The sequence below is a fragment of the Heptranchias perlo genome, chromosome 30 (assembly GCF_035084215.1).
Source record: "Heptranchias perlo isolate sHepPer1 chromosome 30, sHepPer1.hap1, whole genome shotgun sequence".
NCBI classification, from domain to species: Eukaryota; Metazoa; Chordata; class Chondrichthyes; order Hexanchiformes; family Hexanchidae; genus Heptranchias; species Heptranchias perlo.
In genome coordinates, this window is record NC_090354.1 from 25,986,290 (window position 1) to 26,009,075 (window position 22,786).

General features: G+C 42.1%; 1 protein-coding gene across 7 annotated transcripts in view; it reads left to right on the forward strand.

Annotated features, from left to right (window-relative positions):
* LOC137300008 (unconventional myosin-Id) overlaps positions 1-22,786 on the forward strand; it is a 496,111-nt gene that overhangs the window by 175,992 nt on the left and 297,333 nt on the right. For all 7 annotated transcript variants that reach the window (XM_067969090.1, XM_067969092.1, XM_067969091.1 and 4 more), the window contains 2 exons: positions 2,268-2,382; positions 5,765-5,935. In XM_067969090.1, the coding sequence (XP_067825191.1) occupies positions 2,268-2,382; positions 5,765-5,935 (286 nt within the window). The remainder of the gene's footprint in view (positions 1-2,267; positions 2,383-5,764; positions 5,936-22,786) is intronic.

Sequence of the window (22,786 nt, forward strand, 5' to 3'; positions counted from 1 at the left end):
AAGGAAACACTGACATTACATGGTATCAAAGACTTGATGACTTCAGACAACACTATGGATAATCCAGCATTGGAGTTGCCAAGACGACATTGACCTGCACTGAAAGATTGTTGGTACCAACTGATGCCTTTCTCCACCAGTAATGCCCAATAACCTCCCTTAGGGTTTACAGTGTTAACAGATACGTTTCTGACAGAATGGGGCAGCCATCTGCAAGGGAATTGGGTAAGTGGACACTAGACTCATACAATTGGTACGTTCATCAATTGGCAGGCTGTGTAACGTTTCCAGACGATAATACAAAGCAAGCTGGTATATGTTTGGCCAGGCAGCGCAACTGGTCCAACATTAACGAATGGGGGAGGGGGAGCTCCATCCCACTCTCCCTCATCAAGATGTGATCCTGCTGCTATCTGTTTTCTGGTTTTCTTGGTTCAGCGTTTAGGCAGGATAAACAGTAAAGGAGTACAAGCTCTCAGTTGTCTTACATTTCACATTCCCAAGTGGAAAATCCATCTGGAGGCGGTTCAGGACATGGTCAAAAGCTGGCTTGTCCAAAGGTAGATCTGTTTGCTGCTCCATCCAACGATCAGCTCCTGTATTTCAAGAACAGAGGCTGTCGGCATGGAGGCTGGAACGTTTCTTTGTGCATTTCCTCCAATTCCCCTGATTGCACAGGAGATCGAAGCATGTAAGAGCAAACGGTGAATATTATACCCTTTGTTGGGTTGAAAAGCATGACTCTCCGATATCACTACACTGTTCAAAGGCAGGATTCCACTGTCTCACGGGATAAAACTGTCCGAAGTGTGGGATCATATATTGTATCTGAACCAGGCAACATTCAGCTGACCACCTGGTTACAAAAGGATAATGACTGTTAGATCAGGGTATCTTGTTCTCAATGATGGGTAACTTGATTAGTTCCCATATGACCTCCACCAATATAACTAGTAACACAAAATGGAAATGATTTGTGCAGTGATAATTTACTAATTTGGTTAGTCATAATTCATGATATTCCTCATATACTGGAACATTTCCAACATCTATGGCACAGGTTTAAAGCCCAGTTCTGTGTGGTTTTATTTTGCAATTATTTCGGTCTTTCATGACCCTTTTGGATCGCTAAGATATCCACTTATATCCTATTTAATACAAGTTATTTGGAAATGGTGCTCTTTAGGCCCTGACGAGATCACAGCTGGGCCTTTAATTTAGATCTTCACAGGTTAATGTACCCATTGTTCAAAACTCTTTGAACATTTGACTTTAAGTTTCTTGCATGTAAAAGTGCTTTGTTGTGAGAATTATTTTTGGCTCCAAGTTAGTGAACTGTAAGCCCTCGTTTGTAAATCAGCTCCATTTATTTTGATGTTCTGGCAGGGTAGTCCACAGGGCTCCGCTGGGATCTTTACCTAAGGCCACTTTCCAGTTTCATTGGGTAAATAATTTGTCCTGTTGTTTCATCCACCACCCTTAAGTTCCACAGTGTAGATGCTTGTAGTCCTAAGTTATTATGGGGTGAATGTCCGCAGGGGTTCTCTCGATTGGCGGGAGATCCGTGGAAACCACGGCCAATGGTATTTACGCCACTTCGCTGGGGTTTCCATAGCTCTTCTACCCAAGTTACAGAAGCCTATCGGGGGAACCCCACAGAAATTCATCCCCTATTTCTCTTGCGCAAGGTAATTTAGGAAAGGTTGACAGTTGTTCGTTTCCAATGGTGCAAAGGCAAAGCAGTGACCAAGTGGCAGATAGTCAAATGAATGGCCATCCTTTAGGCTTGATCCCTAGCCCATGCTGAGTGAGCTGATTGCAGCCAGTGAGGTAATGAGTATCGTAGAATTGGACTCAACCACTTTGGGCTTGTATTTTGTGTCTTATGTTCCTGCTCGCCATCTAGTGTTTTCTGCTGGAAAGTGCACGTGTGTGGATGTTGGTAAGGACAGTATCGGGTTCAATTGTGATAGCTTGACCCTTCATGTTCCAATAGCCTGCCAACATCCAGTGCCCAGAATTTCACATGAAAAATGGACACATGAGCGATGATGAGTGCCTGTGGAGCCGTATCCTGACATGAGTTACTGCCTTTGGAACAGGAGATTAATTAAATGGGGGAAGTCAGGATTAGTCACAAAACAAAAATCTACGTTCTCTCCTCTCTCAAACTGTTCTAAATTACCAGAACAAAATGTAATTGATGATAAAAGCAACAAAATAGTCTAAGCATTGCAGATGGTAACTGGGTTTTTATCTATCTGCAGTCTGGAACAGTTTTGCATTAACTATTGCAATGAGAAACTGCAGCAGCTCTTCATCCAGCTTGTTCTGAAGCAGGAACAGGAGGAGTACCAACGCGAAGGCATCCCATGGAGACATGTAAGGAACAGAACAGTTTTATTTTCGCACATGCGTGTCTGATTGTAATGAGGTGCTTGGGCAATGGGAGGTTCTTCCTCGTAACTTAACCCTATGCTCCCTGTGTCAGTTACACATGTATGCCAAAGTTCTACCAAGGGTATTGCAGTGATGCATTGCAGTGATGCACTTCAGACGGGCACTTTCTGCCTCTTGAGTGTAACTGTTTCATTTATGTGCTTTGCTCTTGTAAATCGTACTTGGACAATCCACAACCATAATATATTTTCATACTGCCCTTATCAACTGGGAAGTGAATTAACTCCATTAATCAGAGTTTGGGCTTTAACAGTCTCCAGTAAAGTGAATTTCACTCCCTCTCACTACTAAGTGTGATCCTGGATCCAAGAGATAAAATTTTCACTGAAAAATTTTTAATCTTCAGTTAAATTTGAACTCTTACCTCAGAAGAGAAGCACTGCATGCTAGCATATTGAGACAGCAATGCATAAGCAGTCAGACTTCTGTCACAGAATGACAGCTGATAGTCCCAGTGCAGAACTATGTTTTCATTCAGTCGCGTTAATCGCGCAACAGAAAAATGTTAAACAAATATCTGATGTAACAGCATACTTTGGCAACTGATAAGTCCCTGTTCAAAATGTATAAACTGATGCACTGGTTGATGAGTCAAACAGATATGTGAGGAGCATAGTTAAGACTCAGCCCCACAACAGTGGAAGTGCCCATTGAGACTATGATCAGTAATACAAATGTATTAATAAAACTGAAGCAGTATATTTGGACATTAAAAATTTTCGTATGGTTACATTGAGCGTCTAAAAAGCTCCTATTGTGTATAAATGTAATGGAAAAATTGTGATAAAGAAAAAAGAAAGACTTTTCACTACCTCAGGAAGTCCTAAAGCGCTTTATAGCAAATGAAGTGCTTTTGAAGTGTGGTCACTGTTGTAATGTAGGTAACGCAGCAGCCAGTTTACGCACAGCAAGGTCCCACAAACAGCAATGATGAGATAATCTGTTTTAGTGATGTTTGTTGAGGGATATATATTGGCCAGGACACTGGAAAGAACTCCCCTGCTCTTCTTCGAAATAGCGGCATGGGATCTTTTACATGCACCTGACAGGGCCAACTGGGCCTCGGTTTAACGTCAAATCTGATAGACCACACCTCCAACAGTACCAGCCTAGATTATGTGCTCAAGTGTCTGGAGTGGGACTTGAACCCACAACCTTCTGACTCGGAGGCTACCCATTGAGCCACAGGACCTCCGCTGAGCTTTAGAGAGTTTGTCTGTATAAGATCAAAAACAAAATACTGCAGGTGCTGGAAATCTGAAATAAAAACCGGAAATGCTGGGGAAGCTCAGCAAGTGAGGCAGCATCTGTGGAGAAAGAAACAGTTTATGTTTCAGATCGAAGACCTTTCGTCAGAACCGGAAGATGTAAAAGAGTTAAAGTTTTTAAGCAAGTACAGAGCCAGGGAAAGTTGGGAGGGAGGGGAGGAAGGAACAGATAGGGTAGAGGACAAAAGTGATTAAATGACATAAGGGATGATGGTGCAAGGCAAGGAAGGTGGTAGTGGGACAAGTTAAGAAACAAAAGATGGGTCTGGAGTAGCTGTAAATGGCAACTGCAGAACCATTACCAGCACCTGGTGTCCGAAAAAATGGGAGCAGAGGTTATGATCTGAAGTTATTGAAATCAGTTTTGAATCCGGAAGGTTGTAAAGTGCCTAAACGAAAGATGAGATGGATGATCGCTTTGCTGAACACCTCCGCTCTGTCCGCAAGCGTGGCCCTGACCTGCCGGTCACTTGCCATTTTAATTCCTCGCCCCACTCCTACTCTGACCTCTCTGTCTTCAGCCTCTTACACTGTTCCAATGAAGCTCAATGTAAGCTCGAGGAACAGCACCTCATCTTTCGTTTAGGTACTTTACAACTTTCCAGACTCTACATTGATTTCAGTAACTTCAGATCATTTTGAAGTTTAACTTTTTTAACCAATCAATTTTATCTGCCTTGCTGAAGTCTTGTGGCCGAGCTGCTCCAGTTGGCAGCTCAGGGCTCGCCAGCCCCACATCTGCCACCGGTTCAGGCCAAGCTGTGCCTGCTTCTTCAAATGAAGTACAAACACCTCAATCGTGGTTCCAAAATGATTTCTTATATAGACAATAAAAACAGAAAATGCTGGAGAAGCTCAGCAAATGAGGCACTGCTCCCATCTTTTTCGGACAGCAAGTGCTGGTAAAGGTTCTGCTGTTGCCATTGACAGCTACTCTAGACGCATCTTTTGTTTCTTAGCCTGTCCTATTACCACCTTCCTTACCTTGCACCATCATCCCTTTTGTTATTTAATCACTTTTGCCCTCTACCCTATCACAGACCTTCCCTTTTGTTCTTTCCTCCCCTCCCTCCCTCCCCCCCCACCTTTCCCTGGCTCTGTACTTGCTTAAAAACTTTAAACTCTTTAACATCTTCCAGTTCTGACGAAAGATCTTTGAACTGAAACGTTAACTCTGTTCCTTTCTCCACAGATGCTGCCTCACTTGCTGAGCTTCTCCAGCATTTTCTGTTTTTATTGTCTATATAAGAAATCATTTTGGAACTATGATTGAGGTGTTTGTACATCATTTGAAGAAACAGGCACAGCTTGGCCTGAACCGGTGGCAGATGTGGGACCGCCGAGCCCTGAGCTGCCAACTGGAGTAGCTCGGCCACAACACTTCAGCAAAGCAGATAACATTAAAAAAAACTGGTTTAAAAAAAGTTAAACTTCAAAATTTAGAAACAAACTGCTATCCGCATTAACTAACCTGGGAAACTGGGAGCAAATTGGATAGAGAAACCAGAATGAAAGCCGCACACAGAAGACTGGTGCATGTTTCAGTTGTCTGCTTATCGCGGGAGATTACCAGTGACCAATGAGAAAACAAATGAATTCAAGAGGCGATACTGTGAAGGACTCACTGAAACAGAACTCGAAAGAATTACTGGACCACTCCTGCCCACTTGAGCCATTAACCTGATGCAAAAAGCAAATAAATTAAATCCTCCAACACCCACCGCTCCCCCACCCTTACTCTGTTCTACAACAGAGATGGATTATTATAATTCAACAGCTAAAAGATTGAGTGGCCAGGCCAATAACTACTTTGCACAATAAACTGCACATGGGTCTTTATCCCAAATTACGTGTATGCAGTGGTAATTCTGATCACTTCGATTGCAGCTTGACGGATTGTAAATGTAATTGACCAAATTCTGAAGCTTTATAGAGAGAATCATACGGCACGGATAGAGGCCCTTCGGCCCATCGTGTCCGCGCCGGCCATCAAGCCCTTTGAAGGAAAAATGACTTTTTATTTGGCCTCTCTGCAGATCGACTACTTTAACAATCAGATCATCGTGGATTTGGTGGAGCAGCAACACAAGGGTATAATTTCAATTCTTGACGATGCCTGTGTAAATGTGGGGAAGGTCACAGATAAGATGTTCCTGGAAGCCCTGAACACCAAATTGCATAAACATGCACACTACTCCAGCCGGAAGGTAATTGTTCTTCAGTGAAATAACGGAGACGGTTTATGAAGGTTGTGCAATTGATGTGTATATGAACTTTCAAAAGGCCTTTGATAAAGTGCATATAAAAGACTTGTTAGCAAAATTGAAGCCCATGGGATTAAAGGGGCAGTGGTAGTGTGGATACAAAATTGGCTAAGAGATCGAAAGCAGAGAGGAGTGGTGCATGGTTGTTTTTCAGACTGGAGGGAAGTATACAGTGGTGTTTCCCAGGAGTCGACATTGGGACCACTGCTCTTTTTGATATATATCAATGAACTGGATGTGGATATGCAGGGAATAATAGTGAGGAGGATAGTAACAGACTTCAGTAGGACTTAGAGGATAAAATGGGCAGATACATGGCAGATGAAATTTAACACACAGAAGTGATGCATTTTAGGTGGAAGAATGAGGATAAACAATATAAACTAAACGGTACCATTTTAAATGGGGTGCAGGAAGAGAGAGACCTGGGAGTTCACATACACAAATCTTTGAAGGTGGCAAATTCCTAAAGCTGTTTTTAAAAAAAAACATTGGATCCTTGGCTTTATTAATAGAGGCATAGAGTACAAAAACATGGAAGTTACGCTATGCCTTTCTAAATCACTGGTTAGGCCTTAGCTAGAGTATTGTATCCAATTTTTAACACCACACTTTAGGAAGGATAACAAGGCCTTGGAGAGGGTGCAGAGGAGATTTGCTCGAATGATACCAGATATGAGGCAATTCAGTTATGTGGAGAGAGTAGAGAAGGTTTGGGGGAGATTTAATAGAGGTGTTCAAAATAATGAGGGGTTTTGATAAATTAAGTAAGGAGCTCATGGATTTCTTCATCAAAATGGAGAATATCTATGCAGCTGCCTCTGCTGTGTCGCCACCTTCCCCTTGGCCCCAGCTTCATCAGTCTCCCAATCACTCTATCCCTGATCATCTGTTGCTCTGCAGTTTTACCCCTTCTCCCAGTCGCCCTGTCCAATATCATCTGTGAAACCCAACTCCTGCTCTCCTCCCTACACAACTCCTGATCACACAGTTCCCCTCCCTGGCCCCCATGCTCACTGATGTTGCTGGTTCCCTCTCCTCAGGCACTATCCCTTTCTCCAACTAAACTACCATTATCAAGCCCTCCTCACAAAAACCATCATTCACCCTTCAATCCTAGCTACTTTTCCATATACAACCTCCTTTTCCGCTGTAATGTCCTTGAACAAGTCGTTGACTCCGACCTCCGTGCCTACCTCTCCCGTAACTTCCTTTCTGAATTCCTTCAGTATCTTTGTGCTCTTTCCATAGCACCAAAGCAGCCTTAACCAAAGATGCAAGTGGCATCCTCTGTGACTATGACCATGGTGCATTTTCCCTCCTCGAGCTTTCCATAGCATTTGACGTGGTTGACCACACCATCCTCCCCTATCCGGCTGTTTAGGATTGCCCTTGGATAGGCAGGAATTGAAATCATACAAGTGCACCCGGGGCATCTCTAGCCTTGTGACTCTGATACTGGCCTCTTATACAACCCCGTTCATTCGTCCCACCCTTAGCAGCAGAGCTAACAGCTGCTTGGGTCTTGCTGTCTAGAATTTCCTCCCTAAATCCCCCCCTCATCCTTTTAAAAACTTCCTCAAAACTCATTTCTTTAACCAAGCTTTGGTTACTTCTACTATTCTCTCCTTTATTGGCTCGAAGTCCCTTTTCCATACACCCATCTGTGAAGTGCCTGGGAAATTTTTTTTATAGGTTTAAAATGCTACACTAATGCAAATTGTTAGTGATTCACCCACTTAATGCTTGTGATCCGTAGACATTTCACCGTCTTGCCTGTCTACCTATTCTCGATTTAAGTATTGTGAGATGCAGTTTGTTTGCAGCCTGCTCTGAATTGTGCTATTGTACTCTTTGTAGTTGCTATGGTGTAGAGGTGATCATAACTTTGATGTAAATCACCATTAAACTGAACTCAAAAAAAAATGTTCAGAGCAAATGTAACTAAATGTGATCTTTCCAAAGATAACGGTGTATGAAATAGCACGCAGAGGAAGTTGAAGACTGAAATTTAATCAGTGTTTTGATGACATACGTAAGCCATGTTTTGTTATCTCCACAGCTGAGACCCAGTAGCTAAAGATAATTTTACTTTTTATAATTATGGTCAGGGAGATGTTCTTAAGGTAAATACTGTCATGGTGCTACCTCTTTAAATTCAAGCCCCTGCGAATATTGACTGCCATATTCATGTATTAAGGCAGCCTATTGCCTCCCAGGCTACAGAAGTGACCTGAGGGTGGAACGCCTTCTGACCTTGAAGGGGCTGTAGCCGATATAACTCCTGCTGCATCCCTTTAATGCAATCAGTGTACACTGAGTGCTTAGTACACTGGATGTTAGTATGGATGTGATAACTCCTGTTCTCCTCTCCCAACCACCGTCCCACCCCCCCACCACCCCTAACTAGTACACGTAACAGAAAATAGGAAGGACTTAACCCAATATTGTCATACTTCAATCAGATTAGATCTGTACTGTGTTGAACACACGAATTAAGAGCAGGAATTGGCCATTCGGCCCCTCGAGCCTGCTCTGCCATTTGATAAGATCATGGCTGATCTGATTGTGACCTCAATCCTACTTTCCCGTCTACCTACTATAACCTTTGACTCCCTTGTTAATCAGGAATCTATCTAACTCAGCCTTAAAAATATTCAATGACCCTGCCTCCACTACTCTCCGGGGAAGGGAGTTCCACAGACTCACGAGAAAAAAATTTCTCCTCATCTCCGTCTAAAATGGGAGACCCCTTATTTTTAAACTGTGGATCCTAGTTCTAGTCTCTCCCACAAGAGGAAACATCCTCTCAGCATCGACCCCTTCTAGTCCCCTCAGGATCTTATATGTTTCAATAAAATCACTTCTCATTCTTCTAAACTCCAGTGTATACAGGCCCAACTTGTCCAACCTTTCCTCATAAGATAACCCCCTCATCCCAGGAATCAGTCGAGTGAACCTTCTCTGAACCGCCTCCAAAGCAATTATGTCCTTTCTTAAATAAGGAGACCAAAACTGCACACAGCATTCTAAATGTGGTCTCACCAATGTCCTGTACAACTGTGGCTTTTATGTTCCATTCCCCTTGCAATAAATGACAACATTCCATTTACCTTCCTAATCACTTGCTGTACCTGCATACTAACTTTTTGTGATTCATGTACTAGGATACCCAGATCCCTCTGTACCTCAGAGTTCTGTGATCTCTCTCCATTTAAATAATATACTGCTTTTCATTCCTCCTGCCAAAGTGGACAAGTTCACATTTTCCCACATTCTACTCCATTTGCCAAATTTTTGCCCACTCACTTAACCTATCTATATCCCTTTACAGACTCCTTGGGGGAAAAATTGGTTAAGGGTCCGTTCTGGGCGATAACACCCCGTGCCCAGCAGACCCTGGGCAGGCAAGACGCAAGTTTGGTCCCAAGGGAGCAAATGCCTTGCACGTGGAATGAATGCAATTCACACTTTCCACCACCAGAGGGAGCTCCATCTCTTAAAGGGATGATGTTTCTTAGAAAACTCTTAAAGGTAGCTTATACCTGTTATTTGCTGAAAATAACAGTCTACTGTCTGCATGGAGTCTGAACATAGATCAGACAAAACACAGTGCAGATCCCATCCCTATGTTTACACGCTGATGAGTTATGTTAAAACAATGAATAAAGGTTGCGCATTACTAAATCCCACATCCTCCAATCTGCTGATCTGAGTTGGTGGAGCGCATGCACCAAGGTTCTCTGCTGATGCACCAGAGACCTTGGGTGCAAGAGGTGGACAGAAGGAGGGACATCCTATATCCGCAGTGGAGGGGGCAAGAAGCCCTCCAGATATATACTCAAAAGGCAGTGGGAGGTAGCGGGGGACGAAGTCAATGCCAGGCGCATAGCACCACGAACATGGATGCAGTGCAGGAAGAAGTTCGATGCTTTGACATGAGTGGTCAAGGTGAGTGAGGCCAACTGTCAAGTGGTGTCTCCCACCAACTGCACCACGCACTACACCCATCCCCTACATACCAATAAACTCTTTCCATCAGTACTCAACTCTCCCAATCAGATGCTTCCTCCTGCCCTTAACACATTACCACTGTTGTGCCGCCCATCCACAACTCACAGGCCACACACACTGGCAGCTATTCAACCATGACAGACACATCACCCAGGCACATGCCTTGCTTTCTTGCAGGAGAAGGTGGTGCATATCAAGAGGCAGCAAGTGGCAGTGGCATTTAGCCCCTCGAGCCTGTTCCGCCATTCAATGAGGTCATGGTGGACCTGTGACCTAACTCCATATACCCGCTTTAGCCCCATATGCCTTAATACCTCCCCTTGACATTCAACGGCATTACCATCGCCGAATCCCCCACCATCAACATCGTGGGGGTCACCATTGACCAGTAACTTAACTGGACCAGCCATATAAATACTGTGGCTACAAGAGCAGGTCAGAGGCTGGGTATTCTGCGGCGAGTGACTCACCTCCTGACTCCCCAAAGCCTTTCCACCATCTACAAGGCACAAGTCAGGAGTGTGAAGGAACACTCTCCCCTTGCCTGGATGAGTGCAGCTCCAACAACACTTAAGCTCGACACCATCCAGGACAAAGCAGCCCGCTTGATTGGCACCTCATCCACCACCCTAAACATTCACTCCCTTCACCACCGGCGCACAGTGGCTGTGGTGTGTACCATCTACAGGATGCACTGCAGCAACTCGCCAAGGCCTCTTCAACAGCACCTCCCGAACCCGTGACCTCTACCACCTAGAAGGACAAGAGCAGCAGGCACTTGGGAACAACACCACCTGCACGTTCCCCTCCAAGTCACACACCATCCTGACTTGGAAATATATCGCCGTTCCTTCATCGTCACTGGGTCAAAATCCTGGAACTCCCTTCCTAACAGCACAGTGGGAGAACCTTCACACGGACTGCAGCGGTTCAAGAAGGCGGCTCACCACCACCACCTTCTCAAGGGCAATTAGGGATGGGCAATAAATGCTGGCCTCGCCGAGACGCCCACATCCCATGAACGAATAAATAAAAAAAATACCCTTGGTTCACTGAAATCTATCAATCTCAGATTTAAACATTCACGAGTGAGCTAGCATCAACTGCCGTTTGAAGAAGAGCGTTCCAATCGTCTCCCACCCTTTGCGTGTAGAAGCATTTCCTAACTTCATTCCTGCATGTCCTGCCACCAAATGTTAGGCTATGTCCCCACGTCCTAGTATTGAAGTCGAGGAGACCTCCAAAAACGGTTACAAATGTCTCAGCAGTCAGAGGCAATAATCCAGCCACTAACCTGTAAATCCTGCATGATCCCTTTAAATAGCACCGATGGGGGGGGGTCCTCCAGGCACTCTAAGACGCGTTCAGATGGTCGGGGTTAAGACTGTGCATTGAGTTGAGCGTTAGACACTATTTTGGAACTTATCTCTTTAAATCAGCGTTGCACACTGGTTGAAACCATTTTCTCCCTACTTCACATGATTCCAGTGTTTCTTATTTGCGCCTGTGCAAACGCCTATACCAAGATGGCGTCTGGCACATGTCACGCAGGAAACATGCGTGTGCATCCAAGACGCTATCTTGGATGTCGGAGAGGCCGTGTAGCACCGAAACAACGGGTGCTACGCGGCCCAATTTAGCGCCCCTTGTGTCTTCTTCACAACTTACTTTCCTACCTACCTTTGGGTCATCAGCAAATTTAGCCAAGTTCATCCAAGTCATTGATATAGATTGTAAATAGTTGAGGTCCAAGCACTGATCCCTGTTGCACTACACTTGTTACATCTTGCCAACCTGAAAATGACCCATTTATGCCTACTCTCTGTTTCCTGTTAGCTAACCAATCCTTTATCCATACTAATATGTTACCCCCTACACCATGAGCACTTATTTTGTGTAGTAGTTTTTGATGTGGCACCTTGTCAAAAGCCTCCTGGAAATCCAAGTACACCACATCCACAAGATCCCCTTTATCCGCATTGCTTGTTACTTCCTCAAAGAACTCTAATAAATTAGTCAAACACGATTTCCCAAACCTTTCACGATTTCCCACACCTTTCACAAAGCTGTGTTGACTCTACAGTAGAGTACGCTAAGAAGTAGTTTGAGTCAGTCAAACACTAAATTAAAATAAATGTTTTTAATTTGGGCTAGTCATTTGATTGAGATGATAGTTTACTTCATATGACTTCTGAGCAAAGTGAGTGGTTATTGCCACAAATGTGATGCTGATAGAGCTGATTAGTTAATATCCCATCACATTAACCGCATGTGATGGTGAAGTGTACCTGAGTGTGTGCTTTCTGTCCTCCTCCACGTAATATTCTGTTGACATTTTGATCAAGGGAAAAAAGAGGTTAAGACCATTGCAAGGCCTCTTTACTTTGAAAGAGGATGTTGCATATCTGGAAAAATAATAGTCATTATTGCTGCAGTTATCCTTATTTCACAGTAACATTGTACTGTCGGAACAAACTTAATGTTCTAAGAAAGTCACTATCACAATACAAGAACCACTGTTACCCATTTGAGAGTTGGGGGGAACACAGATTACTTCGTTTCATTTACCCGAATAGAAAAACAGAAACCTAACTAAATATATAACCCGTTCGCCTAACATGAAGGAAACATGGTGAGCTGGCTATTCATGATTATGAAGTCTGCTATTGCCTTGGATTAAAGCTGTGGAGTCCTGTAAACAATGAAGCAGGGTGTATATAGAGGCCCCACTTAATAGCTCCTTTTCCATCACTGTGAAGGTACCAGTAAGTTTGTTCTTCCCTTTCTTTATAAAGATGCATGATGTATCTATACAAAAATCCAGCTGTGCACATGAACAGGCCCTTTAAATGCAAATATTGTACTAATTCAATCATATTTTATTTTATTTACATAATTTATTCATCAGTGGGCATTGGTACAACCTTATCATATTCCGTCCAGTCTCCAGAGTTAGCAGAGAATGCTCTAGAAACCAATTTGTTTTAGTGGTTGATCATAGGAATAAGTCTAATTTTTTTTTTACAATTCCTATGTCTCGACAGTAACGCAAATATAAATATATTTAGATCAGGTCAGGAAGAACTAAAACCTGGAGTGCGACTGTGCTATCACTGGTTTGAGGTAATCCATGTACTGGCGATGAATTTATTTGCATTGTAATATTTGGAATGCCAAAGATAGTGGAAGAGGTAGAAATTTCAACCAGTTGTGTGATGGGTTTTCAAAATCTGTATGGTTTGTACTGTTCCTGGCCAAAACTTCTAACTTCAATCTTTAACAAGAGTTTCAAGCTACGAAACAGCAGCCTGTGGTGAAAGTTAAAAGCTGCTTTGAGTAAATACATAGGGGGAGGTGTTAAAGCACCCTCTGCATTTATCAGAGAACATATTAAAATCAGAATTAATCAAGTGGAAGAACAAAACTGAAATGTCTGTAGGTTGCATTATTTTCTGGTCAAATGTACATTGCCACCACCAAGCAAGGTACTGAAAACAATCACTTTCCAAAATAGGATGATCTTGGAGCAGTGTGCCTTGACTTCCCCAGAAGGAATCATCCTTCAAGTATCTCAATGGATACAGCCTTTTGGGAAGGTGTATGGGACTTTTAGTTGACTAAGACAGATTCAGGCGCTGTTCAATGCTTGATGAGCATTCCTTGATATAGTAAAACAGAAATGTTTGTATTTATATATGTTTATTTGTTTCCGTCAGAGGTTTTGTTTGCTTCCAAAATTAAAATCATTTCTTCGTTAAAAAAAAATCAAATTAGGATAGGGAAAGACACCCAATGCCCTTTCCATCTTCAAGGCATTGGAAATTAGAACCTCTGTCACACAGTTGTAAGGCATTAACATTGACCTTTTCTAGCTGTCAACAAAACAGGTGGACATAATTAGCTGGTTTTGAAATTCAACTGGTGCTATTTTTATGGAAATTAAAGGAGCATTACATGAAGAAAAGACACATTGTCTGGTTCCACAACTCTATTTCTTTATCTCTTTTTCTGACCCCACTGTCGGTCTTTCTCTCTACCCCCCCCCCCCCCCCCCCCCACCCCGATCCCACTGTCACTGTCTCTGTCTCTCTCCTCCCCTGACCCCAATCTCTCTCTTTCACATTCTAAAGTTTATCAAATACAAAACAAAGTGCACAACAGGTTTGTAATCAGAACATTGTCATTTTCTCTCTATCACGGACCCTGTTACTAAAAAAAAAAGCACTGATTTTTTTCCTCAGTAAAGCTTTAGAAAATTGTCCTCTGACCTTTCAAATCATTTTGAAAACGTTTTGAGCAGAAAAACGACTGGTCCTGTTGCATCCTAGAAAATTAGATACACGGCACATACTCAGACTGCTCAAAGCCTCACTGCTCTTGGCAAAAATACCAACTCCAGTTCCAGGCTTTCGGGAGAGGGTTTGGCCTTCAGGCATAAACTTTAAAGTGAAAACTAGAAGGCGTAAGGCGATTAACCCAGCATCAAAGCTGAAGGTCAGGCAAGGATGTGTGGCCCAACTAAGAGTTCTATATACAAATGCACGGAGTATAAGGAATAAATTAAATGAACTACAGGTTCAAATTCAAATTGGAGTGTATGACATGATAGCTATTACTGAGACATGGCTGCAGGATGGTCAGGATTGGGAACTAAATATACCGGGTTATAAGGTCTACAGGAGGGATAGGGAAAATGGAAGAGGGGGAGGAGTAGCCTTAGTGATTAGAGATGAAATCACTTCAATGATAAAGTGGGTGTAACGAGAGGTAAGCAGCCAACAGAGACCTTATGGGTTGAATTGAGAAATAGGAAAGGATCTAAGACTATAGTGGGGTTGTATATAGGACCCCTGGCAGCAGCTCTGAAGTGCTAGATTGTATAAATGCAGAGATTAGACAAGCGTGTAAGAAAGGCATAGTGATCTTAATGGGGGACTTTAACCTTCACATAGATTGGGAAAAGCAGACTAGCAACTGTCAGAAAGGTAGTGAATTTCTTGTATGTCCAGGATAGTTTTCTACAGTATGTCCTACAGGCAAAAAGGGGGCAAGCCGTACTAGATTTAGTAATGAGTAATGAACTAGATTTAGTTAACAGCTTAACTGTGCATGAAAATCTATCCAATAGCGATCATAACATGATCGAGTTCAATGTAGTGTTTGAAAGGGAAAAAAGTGAATCAGCTGCTAAGATTCTAGACTTGGGTAAGGCCAACTTCAATGGGATGAGACAGAGACTGTCCACAGTAAACTGGGCAAATCTGTTAATGGGTAAAACGACTGATCAGTGGGAAATGTTTAAAGAAACATTTAACGTGACACAGAATCGGTTTATACCCGAGGGGCAAGAACTCTACTTGCTAAAAAAAACAGCCATAGACAACGAAAGAGATAAGAGACTGTATAGACATGAGGAAAGGGCATACAAAAAGGCAAAAAACGGCACAGATCCTGGCGAATGGGAAAGATACAAAGATCAACAAAGGGTCACAAAACAGATAGTAAGAGCTACAAAAAGAGAGTATGAAAAGAATCTTGCAAAGGATATCAAAACCAATACGAAGAACTTTTATAGTTATATTAGGAAAAAGAGGGTGGTCAGGAGCATTGTTGGCCCCTTAAAAACTGAAAGTGGGGATATTGTCATTGACATGTTGAACAATTACTTGGAGTCAGTATTTACAGTAGAAAAAGAGGATAGCATGCCGGAAATCCCAAGAAAACTAATATTGAATCAGGGACAGGGACTCTATAAAATTAACATAAGTAAAGCAACAGTAATGAAGAAAATAATAGCACTAAAGAGTGACAAATCCCCAGGACCAGATGGTTTCCATCCCAGGGTTTTAAAGGAAGTAGGTGAGCACGTTGCAGATGCCCTAACTATAATCTTTCAAAGTTCTCTAGATTCAGGAACTGTCCCTCTAAATTGGAAAAGTGCACATGTCACTCCGCTTTTTAAGAAAAGAAAGAGAGGGAAACCAGGGAATTATAGATCAGCCTAACATCTGTTGTGCGGAAAATGCTGGAGTCTATAATTAAGGATAGATGACTGAGCACCTCGAGAATTTTCAGTTAATCAGAGAGCCAGCATGGATTTGTGAAAGGTAGGTTGTGCCTGACAAACCTGATTGAATTTTTTGAAGAGATGACTAAAGTAGTGGACAGGGGAATGTCAATGGATGTTATTTATATGGACTTCCAGAAGGCATTTGATAAGGTCCCACATTAGAGACTGTTAGCTAAGATAGAAGCCCATGGAATCAAGGGACAATTACGGACCTGGTTAGGAAGTTGGCTGAGCGAAAGGCGACAGAGAGTAAGGATAATAGGTAGGCACTCACATTGGCAGGATGTGACTTGTGGAGTCCCGCAGGGATCTGTCTTGGGGCCTCAATTATTCACAATATTTATTAACGACTTAGATGAAGGCATAGAAAGTCTCATATCTAAGTTTGCCGATGACACAAAGATTGGTGGCATTGTAAGCAGTGTAGATGAAAACATAAAATTACAAAGCGATATTAATAGATTAGGTGAATGGGCAAAACTGTGGCAAATGGAATTCAATGTAAACAAATGTGAGGTCATCCACTTTGGATCAAAGAAGGATAGAACAGGGTACTTTCTAAATGGTAAAAAGTTAAGAACAGTGGATGTCCAAAGGGACCTAGGGGTTCAGGTACATAGATCATTGAAGTGTCATGAACAGGTGCAGAAAATAATCAATAAGGCTAATGGAATGCTGGCCTTTATATTTAGAGGACTAGAGTACAAGAGTAGGGGGCAGAAGTTATGCTGCAGCTATACAAAACCCTGGTTAGACCGCACCTGGAGTACTGTGAGCAGTTCTGGGCATCGCACCTTTGGAAGGGCATATTGGCCTTGGAGGGAGTGCAGCGTCTGTTTACTAGACTGATACCCGGACTTCAAGGGTTGAGTTACGAGGAGAGATTACACAAATTGGAGTTGTATTCTCTGGAGTTTTGAAGGTTAAGGGGTGATCTGATCGAAGTTTATAAGATATTAAGGGGAACAGATAGGGTGGATAGAGAGAAACTATTTCCGCTGGTTGGGGATTCTCGGAGTAGGGGACACAGTCTAAAAATTAGAGCCAGACCTTTCAGGAGCGAGATTAGAAAACATTTCTACACACAAAGGGTTGTAGAAGTTTGGAACACTCTTCCGCAAATGGCAATTGATACTAGCTCAATTGTTAAATTTAAATCTGAGATAGATAGCTTTTTGGCAACTAAAGGTATTAAGGGATATGGGCCAAAGGCAGGTAAATGGAGTTAGATCACAGATCAGCCATGATCTTATCAAATGGCGGAGCAGGCACGAGGGGCTGAATGGCCTAATCCTGTTCCTATGTTCCTATGTTTAATGAAGGCATTAAAAGACAAATCAATGGATACATTTAATCATGTTATTGTAAAATGCATAATCTTCTTGAACTTTAAAAAAAAAATTGGACATTAGAAATTGAATTACTGAGAAAAAAATGTATGGATTAAAAAAAAATTTGTCTGTGGAATTTGCTGTCCCAGGAAGCTGTGGAAGCTACATCATTAAATAAATTTAAAACCGAAGTAGACAGTTTCCTAGAAGTAAAGGGAATTAGGGGTTACAGGGAGCGGGCAGGAAATTGGACATGAATTTAGATTTGAGGTTAGGATCAGATCAGCCATGATCTTATTGAATGGCGGAGCAGGCTCGAGGGGCCGATTGGCCTACTCCTGCTCCTATTTCTTATGTTCTTATGTTCTAAGCGTATTTATTGAAGTGTTGGAACCCAGTGGCTCAATGGTACAATCAGCGTCAGACAAAAACATGACAACAGGAAGCCAAATGCTGCAGAGATTGGGTTGCCAACCCTCCAGGATTGATCTAGAATCTCCAGGAATTGAAGATTAATCTCCAGGACACTACTGAGAGCAACTGTGGAGAAAAATCAATGGGGCATTAAAAAAAGTGTTTTGTTTTCCATTTACTTCAAACACTTTTAGTAGTAATATTGGTGATGGGGAAAAATAGCTGCTTGCTATAAGAATTGTTCAGTTGGGTGATGAAGAGTCTATTCGTTTCCCAATTGGCGTGGGAAACCATGAGGGTGGACGTGTTGGATGACCTATGGTGGGAGCATGGGAGTGGGGTGGTTGGAGGCAGGAGGTCATGTGACGAAACCTCCAGGAATATGTCCAACCAGAGTTGGCAACCCTACGTAAAGAGACAGTGCGAGTATCTCTGATAAAGATATATCAATTGTTTCTCTGTGATCAGTCTAAGATAGAATCAGCAACTAATGTCTAATCACCACCTGCAATTAATAAAAGCTTAGGAAACAACACCTCCGAAAATGAGCCATGAATTAAAAGCTCTGTCCGAATGCGTCATAGTGACTATAAGGTCTAGCTACCCCACCCTCTCTAACTGTGAGATGACTTGTGTTCATCGAGCTGACTTGAAGTATTATCTGAACTCCGGGATGACATCATGTTTAATGTTCATCGGCTCCTTTAAAGCTTTGAGTGTTTTGCAGTAAGTGGGAGTGGCTGATGTCACTTCCAGTTGCTCACTATTGACGGTATAAGTGTTATGTTGTGATATGGGAAATAGAATCATTTACCATGTCACACGTTCTGAGTCAGTGTCTGCCAAAGTATGGTTAGCAAATTATGCAACTGAAATTTTGTTCAGGGAGTAGAAAGACCTGAAATGACTGTTCCGTTTTCTTAAAAACTGGAGTGATTTTCAGTACCTGTAGAGGGCTGTAAAACCCTATTTGATATCTTTGCTGAATTACTGGATTGCAGGCCTTTTTAGATCACAAAGCAGTCCTGCACAGAATTGTGCCCAGCTGAAATATCAAATGTTTCAAATTTTGTAAGATGCACAGTACTTGTGCTGTCAAATTGAACATTCATTTAGTGAAAATTGGGTTTTATGAAGTCTGGACTGGGGTACTATGCTATGACGCTGATAGGTTACCTACCTCCTGTCTCAGTGGTACAGTCTTAACTCTGTTTTCACACAAAAAAACTCCCGTCAATCTCAGCCTTGTGCCTAATAGCACCAGCTTTTTAAATCATGCTATGACATTCTAACCAGTCATGTTCAATATTGCAATTCTGGTATCATAACAAATTCCACTATGTACTATCTTTATTGCACTGATTAATAGCATGATGTAAGGCTCTTTTGCGCACTGTTTTGATCCCTTTATTTTAAACAGGCTAAATAACTTTGTTGGAATAGCACAAGGAATTTTACACAAGTACATCAGCAAGTGTGCTCAATGTAGCTTAAGTGGAATTTCAGTTGTATTTCAGTCAATGTTTCTGCAATTGTTGCCTTTAAAATGAACCAATAAGATCTGTTCTAAAAGGTTTTGTCACACCATTCAAATCGATCAAAACAAGGTTCTAAATTTTGTTCAGACGATTTTCTAAGTATAAAAATGTGATTTCATCTTCCTTTTGATTACATAGCAGAAGTTCCATTTTATGTTAATATCCATTTTCTGATAGTTTACACTGCAACTAAATGTAATAGGAGAATGGCTGGGCTTTAGCTCGACAACAGAATCTTGTTTCACAAATGTACCTCATTTTACCTCCTTGCAAAACTATATTCCACAGTAATTTAACAAGATTTCAATTAAAGTAAAATGCATATGATGAAAGATGCAAAGTAACTTTTTATTTGTTTTTGTTGAGGATACTTACCTCTCTATTTTAAAATGGAATTTATTTCCTCTTGCTGCCCAGATCATGCGTCAATTGTGACCAAATAACCTGCTTATCTGGATGCGCCCATGAGGACAATAGCATGGGGATGGTTACTCATTATCTTTTCTCTCCTTTTACTTCCCTCCTGCCGTTTCTCTTCTCCCCTCCCCCCCCCCCCCCCCCAAAAAAAAAACCTCAATATGGAAGTGCCCAGTTGGCAAATCAGTAGAATGACAGCATGTGGGTATAAACTCACATCTGGCCACTTCATAGTCAAAGCTCCATTGAAGTGTGCCACCATAGAGCAACACTTTGTATAGCTCCATAGCTTCTTCTAGTTTCAAGTTAGATGTTTGAGAAGGAAAGACATGCACATTTTTGAAAGATGCTTTGAGACCGTTCAGTATTCAGGTACACCGAAGATAATTCATATTGCATATCAAATGGCACATAAATCAAAGTGGGGACTGAATATGGGATACTCCCTTGCCTGTGTGGCTGAGTACCATACTGGGGAATATACTAATGAACTGCGCTCATGTGGTTGTCGAATTAGGACGTGATCAGACTTGACTTGAGTTGCCTGTTATGACGCCTCCACTCTGAGGAAGTGACTGGCTTCCACTCCACTCCTCCCTGAGGGCACAAGTTAAATCAGGAATTCAAAATATCGGGAATTGCGTAAACAAACCCATTTGGCACAGCACACTGGAGCACTTTTTTTAAAAATAAAAGAATTGCTGTTAATTAAAAGCCATCACTCTGCTAATGACGAATTGACCTTGTATTCTGTTCTTTCTGCTGAGATTGGTGGAAATCTATCTGGGTAAAGGCTGTCACAGTGATGTGCAGTTTGTTTCCTCTCTATCCACACAGGGATTAGTTGGCCTACTTATTGCTGGCCTAGATTTTTTTCAGTCGAAAGAGACAGATTGCCGCTGCACTGTGCGCGAGGCTGGGGAGAAGTGGGGCAGAACTTTTTTTCCATAAGTCCGCAGAGATTTGAACATACGTGTAAATGTTGTTCAGAGTCTCATTTTATGTAACTTTTCGGTGGGGGTGTTGGTTATAATTTTTCTTTTTTTTAATGTTTCGCACATCTTTCTCTGACCAAGGACAAAGGCAGCTGCCTCCCTTGGGCCTCTGCCATTGCTGCTCTAACCCATCTTGCCTCTTTTCAGTGCTTCCTGCACACAAATATGGCTACAACCAGGAGGGGAATTCTTACCCCACTGTTGAGAAATTATAAATGGGTTCTTCATACAACTATTACATTTTGCAATAACGGGGAAGAGGGAAAGTCTCACCTACCCCTTGTTGAGAATCATGGCTGCGGGTCATGTCCTATTATTCTGTGGCCGTTTGGTGGCAGTAAAGGACGTACTATTAACATTTTTTAAACTTTAAGATCAAGCGACGTTGAACGTAACAATCTTGAAAGAAAACTTAATTGGTAGCATAGTGCATTAGAGTCTGAACCAGCTGTAGGGCACTGCTTTGTGCTATCAAGCTTCCACACCTTGAGTCAGCAATCTCACCCATTCCATCATGGGGAAGCATTAAACAATGGCCAGCATTAGGAGACAGACTTGAACTTGGGCCACTCCAGTGCATCAATTGGAGGCTGATTAAAGATTGGTATCACCAGAGGCTTTGGGTGGGAGAGAGTTGATCACTGCTTTGATCAGGAATGATGGGAGACCCACAAAAGGGGAGACAATCTATCAACAGCTGTTACACCTTGAAAGTAAAAGAAAAATAGCTTATGAGCAGATTTTTCATGGAGACTGTGATCCATAATACCAACACAACTTTGGACAAGGTTTTAATTAGATATTTTTATTTCCAGTTTCCATATTATTTGCAATCAATGGAATATTAAAATAATAGTTTAGTTCCCCTATTGACATGTGAGATAAGGGCACTTGTGTGCCGGCAGTATTTAGTCGTACAGAGCTGATCACAGCTGGGGCAGCAGTTGTGGCACGAAAACTCACCCCTGTGCCCCCGGGCTATGGAGCGGGTGAGGAAGGTAAATCACTCAAGGTTCCCGATGGCATCCAGTGATCTCTACTGGAATTAGCACATGTGGATGTCGGGTGAAATCTGGACTAAATGCCCTCCTGCAGTTGAATAGCATAGCAACACTTACTATCTAGGTTGACACTTGAACAGCCACTTGGGCAAGGCAGAAAGTTGGAACAGTAGGTTTAAAAAAAAAATTTGTACAAGTTAAATTACGAGTTAGACGGCCTGTGACCTCATACAAGTATATTACGATAACTTGTATGTTAAATTACAGCAGAAATGAGGATTGTTACTTATTTAATAAAATGGTTCTCATAATTCTGGTGTGATTTGGAGATCAACATTGAACTTCGGGTAAAATGGACAGAAACATATAAGCCATTCTTGAATAAATTATTCTTCCATTTCTAGCCCAACTCCCTTAACATCCTTCTTTGATTGTGCCTTCATTCTCCTTCCCTACCCTCTGTGTTCTTCCCATTTTTCTCTCCTGCTCAGCGTAAAGCACTTAGACATTCTTCTTCATGAAGAGCCCTATAGAAACATACATTTTCAGCTGTAATTAGCTTTGACTAAATTTATCTAAGCTCGGTAAATTGCTTCTGAATTACCTTTTTAAATCGCTAGTGCTGCAGAGTTGTTTGGTCAGTTGACCTTGCACAAGCTACTCCATGCAAGCGAGTTTTATTCTTAGAAAGATTTTTTGTATATAGTTTTGCACCACTAAATCATCTAATCTTGCAGTGAAGAAGTGAATGTGCTCACTGTCTCACAATCACCTAGAATCAAAACTTAATCTAGGGCAAAATTGTGGTAGCTTGTGGGACAAGGGGAATCCAAGGATAACAACAGATGGGGATTGACTGCAGCATCTGCTGCAATATGAAAAAACTGCCTCTTCCAATTCTGAGGATACCTGCAGTTTTCTCAGTTATTGTATTAATGACCTTTGCACCTTTGTTCTGTCTTCTATATTAATGACTCCTAATACCACAGGAACAGGAATTGGCTATTCAGCCCC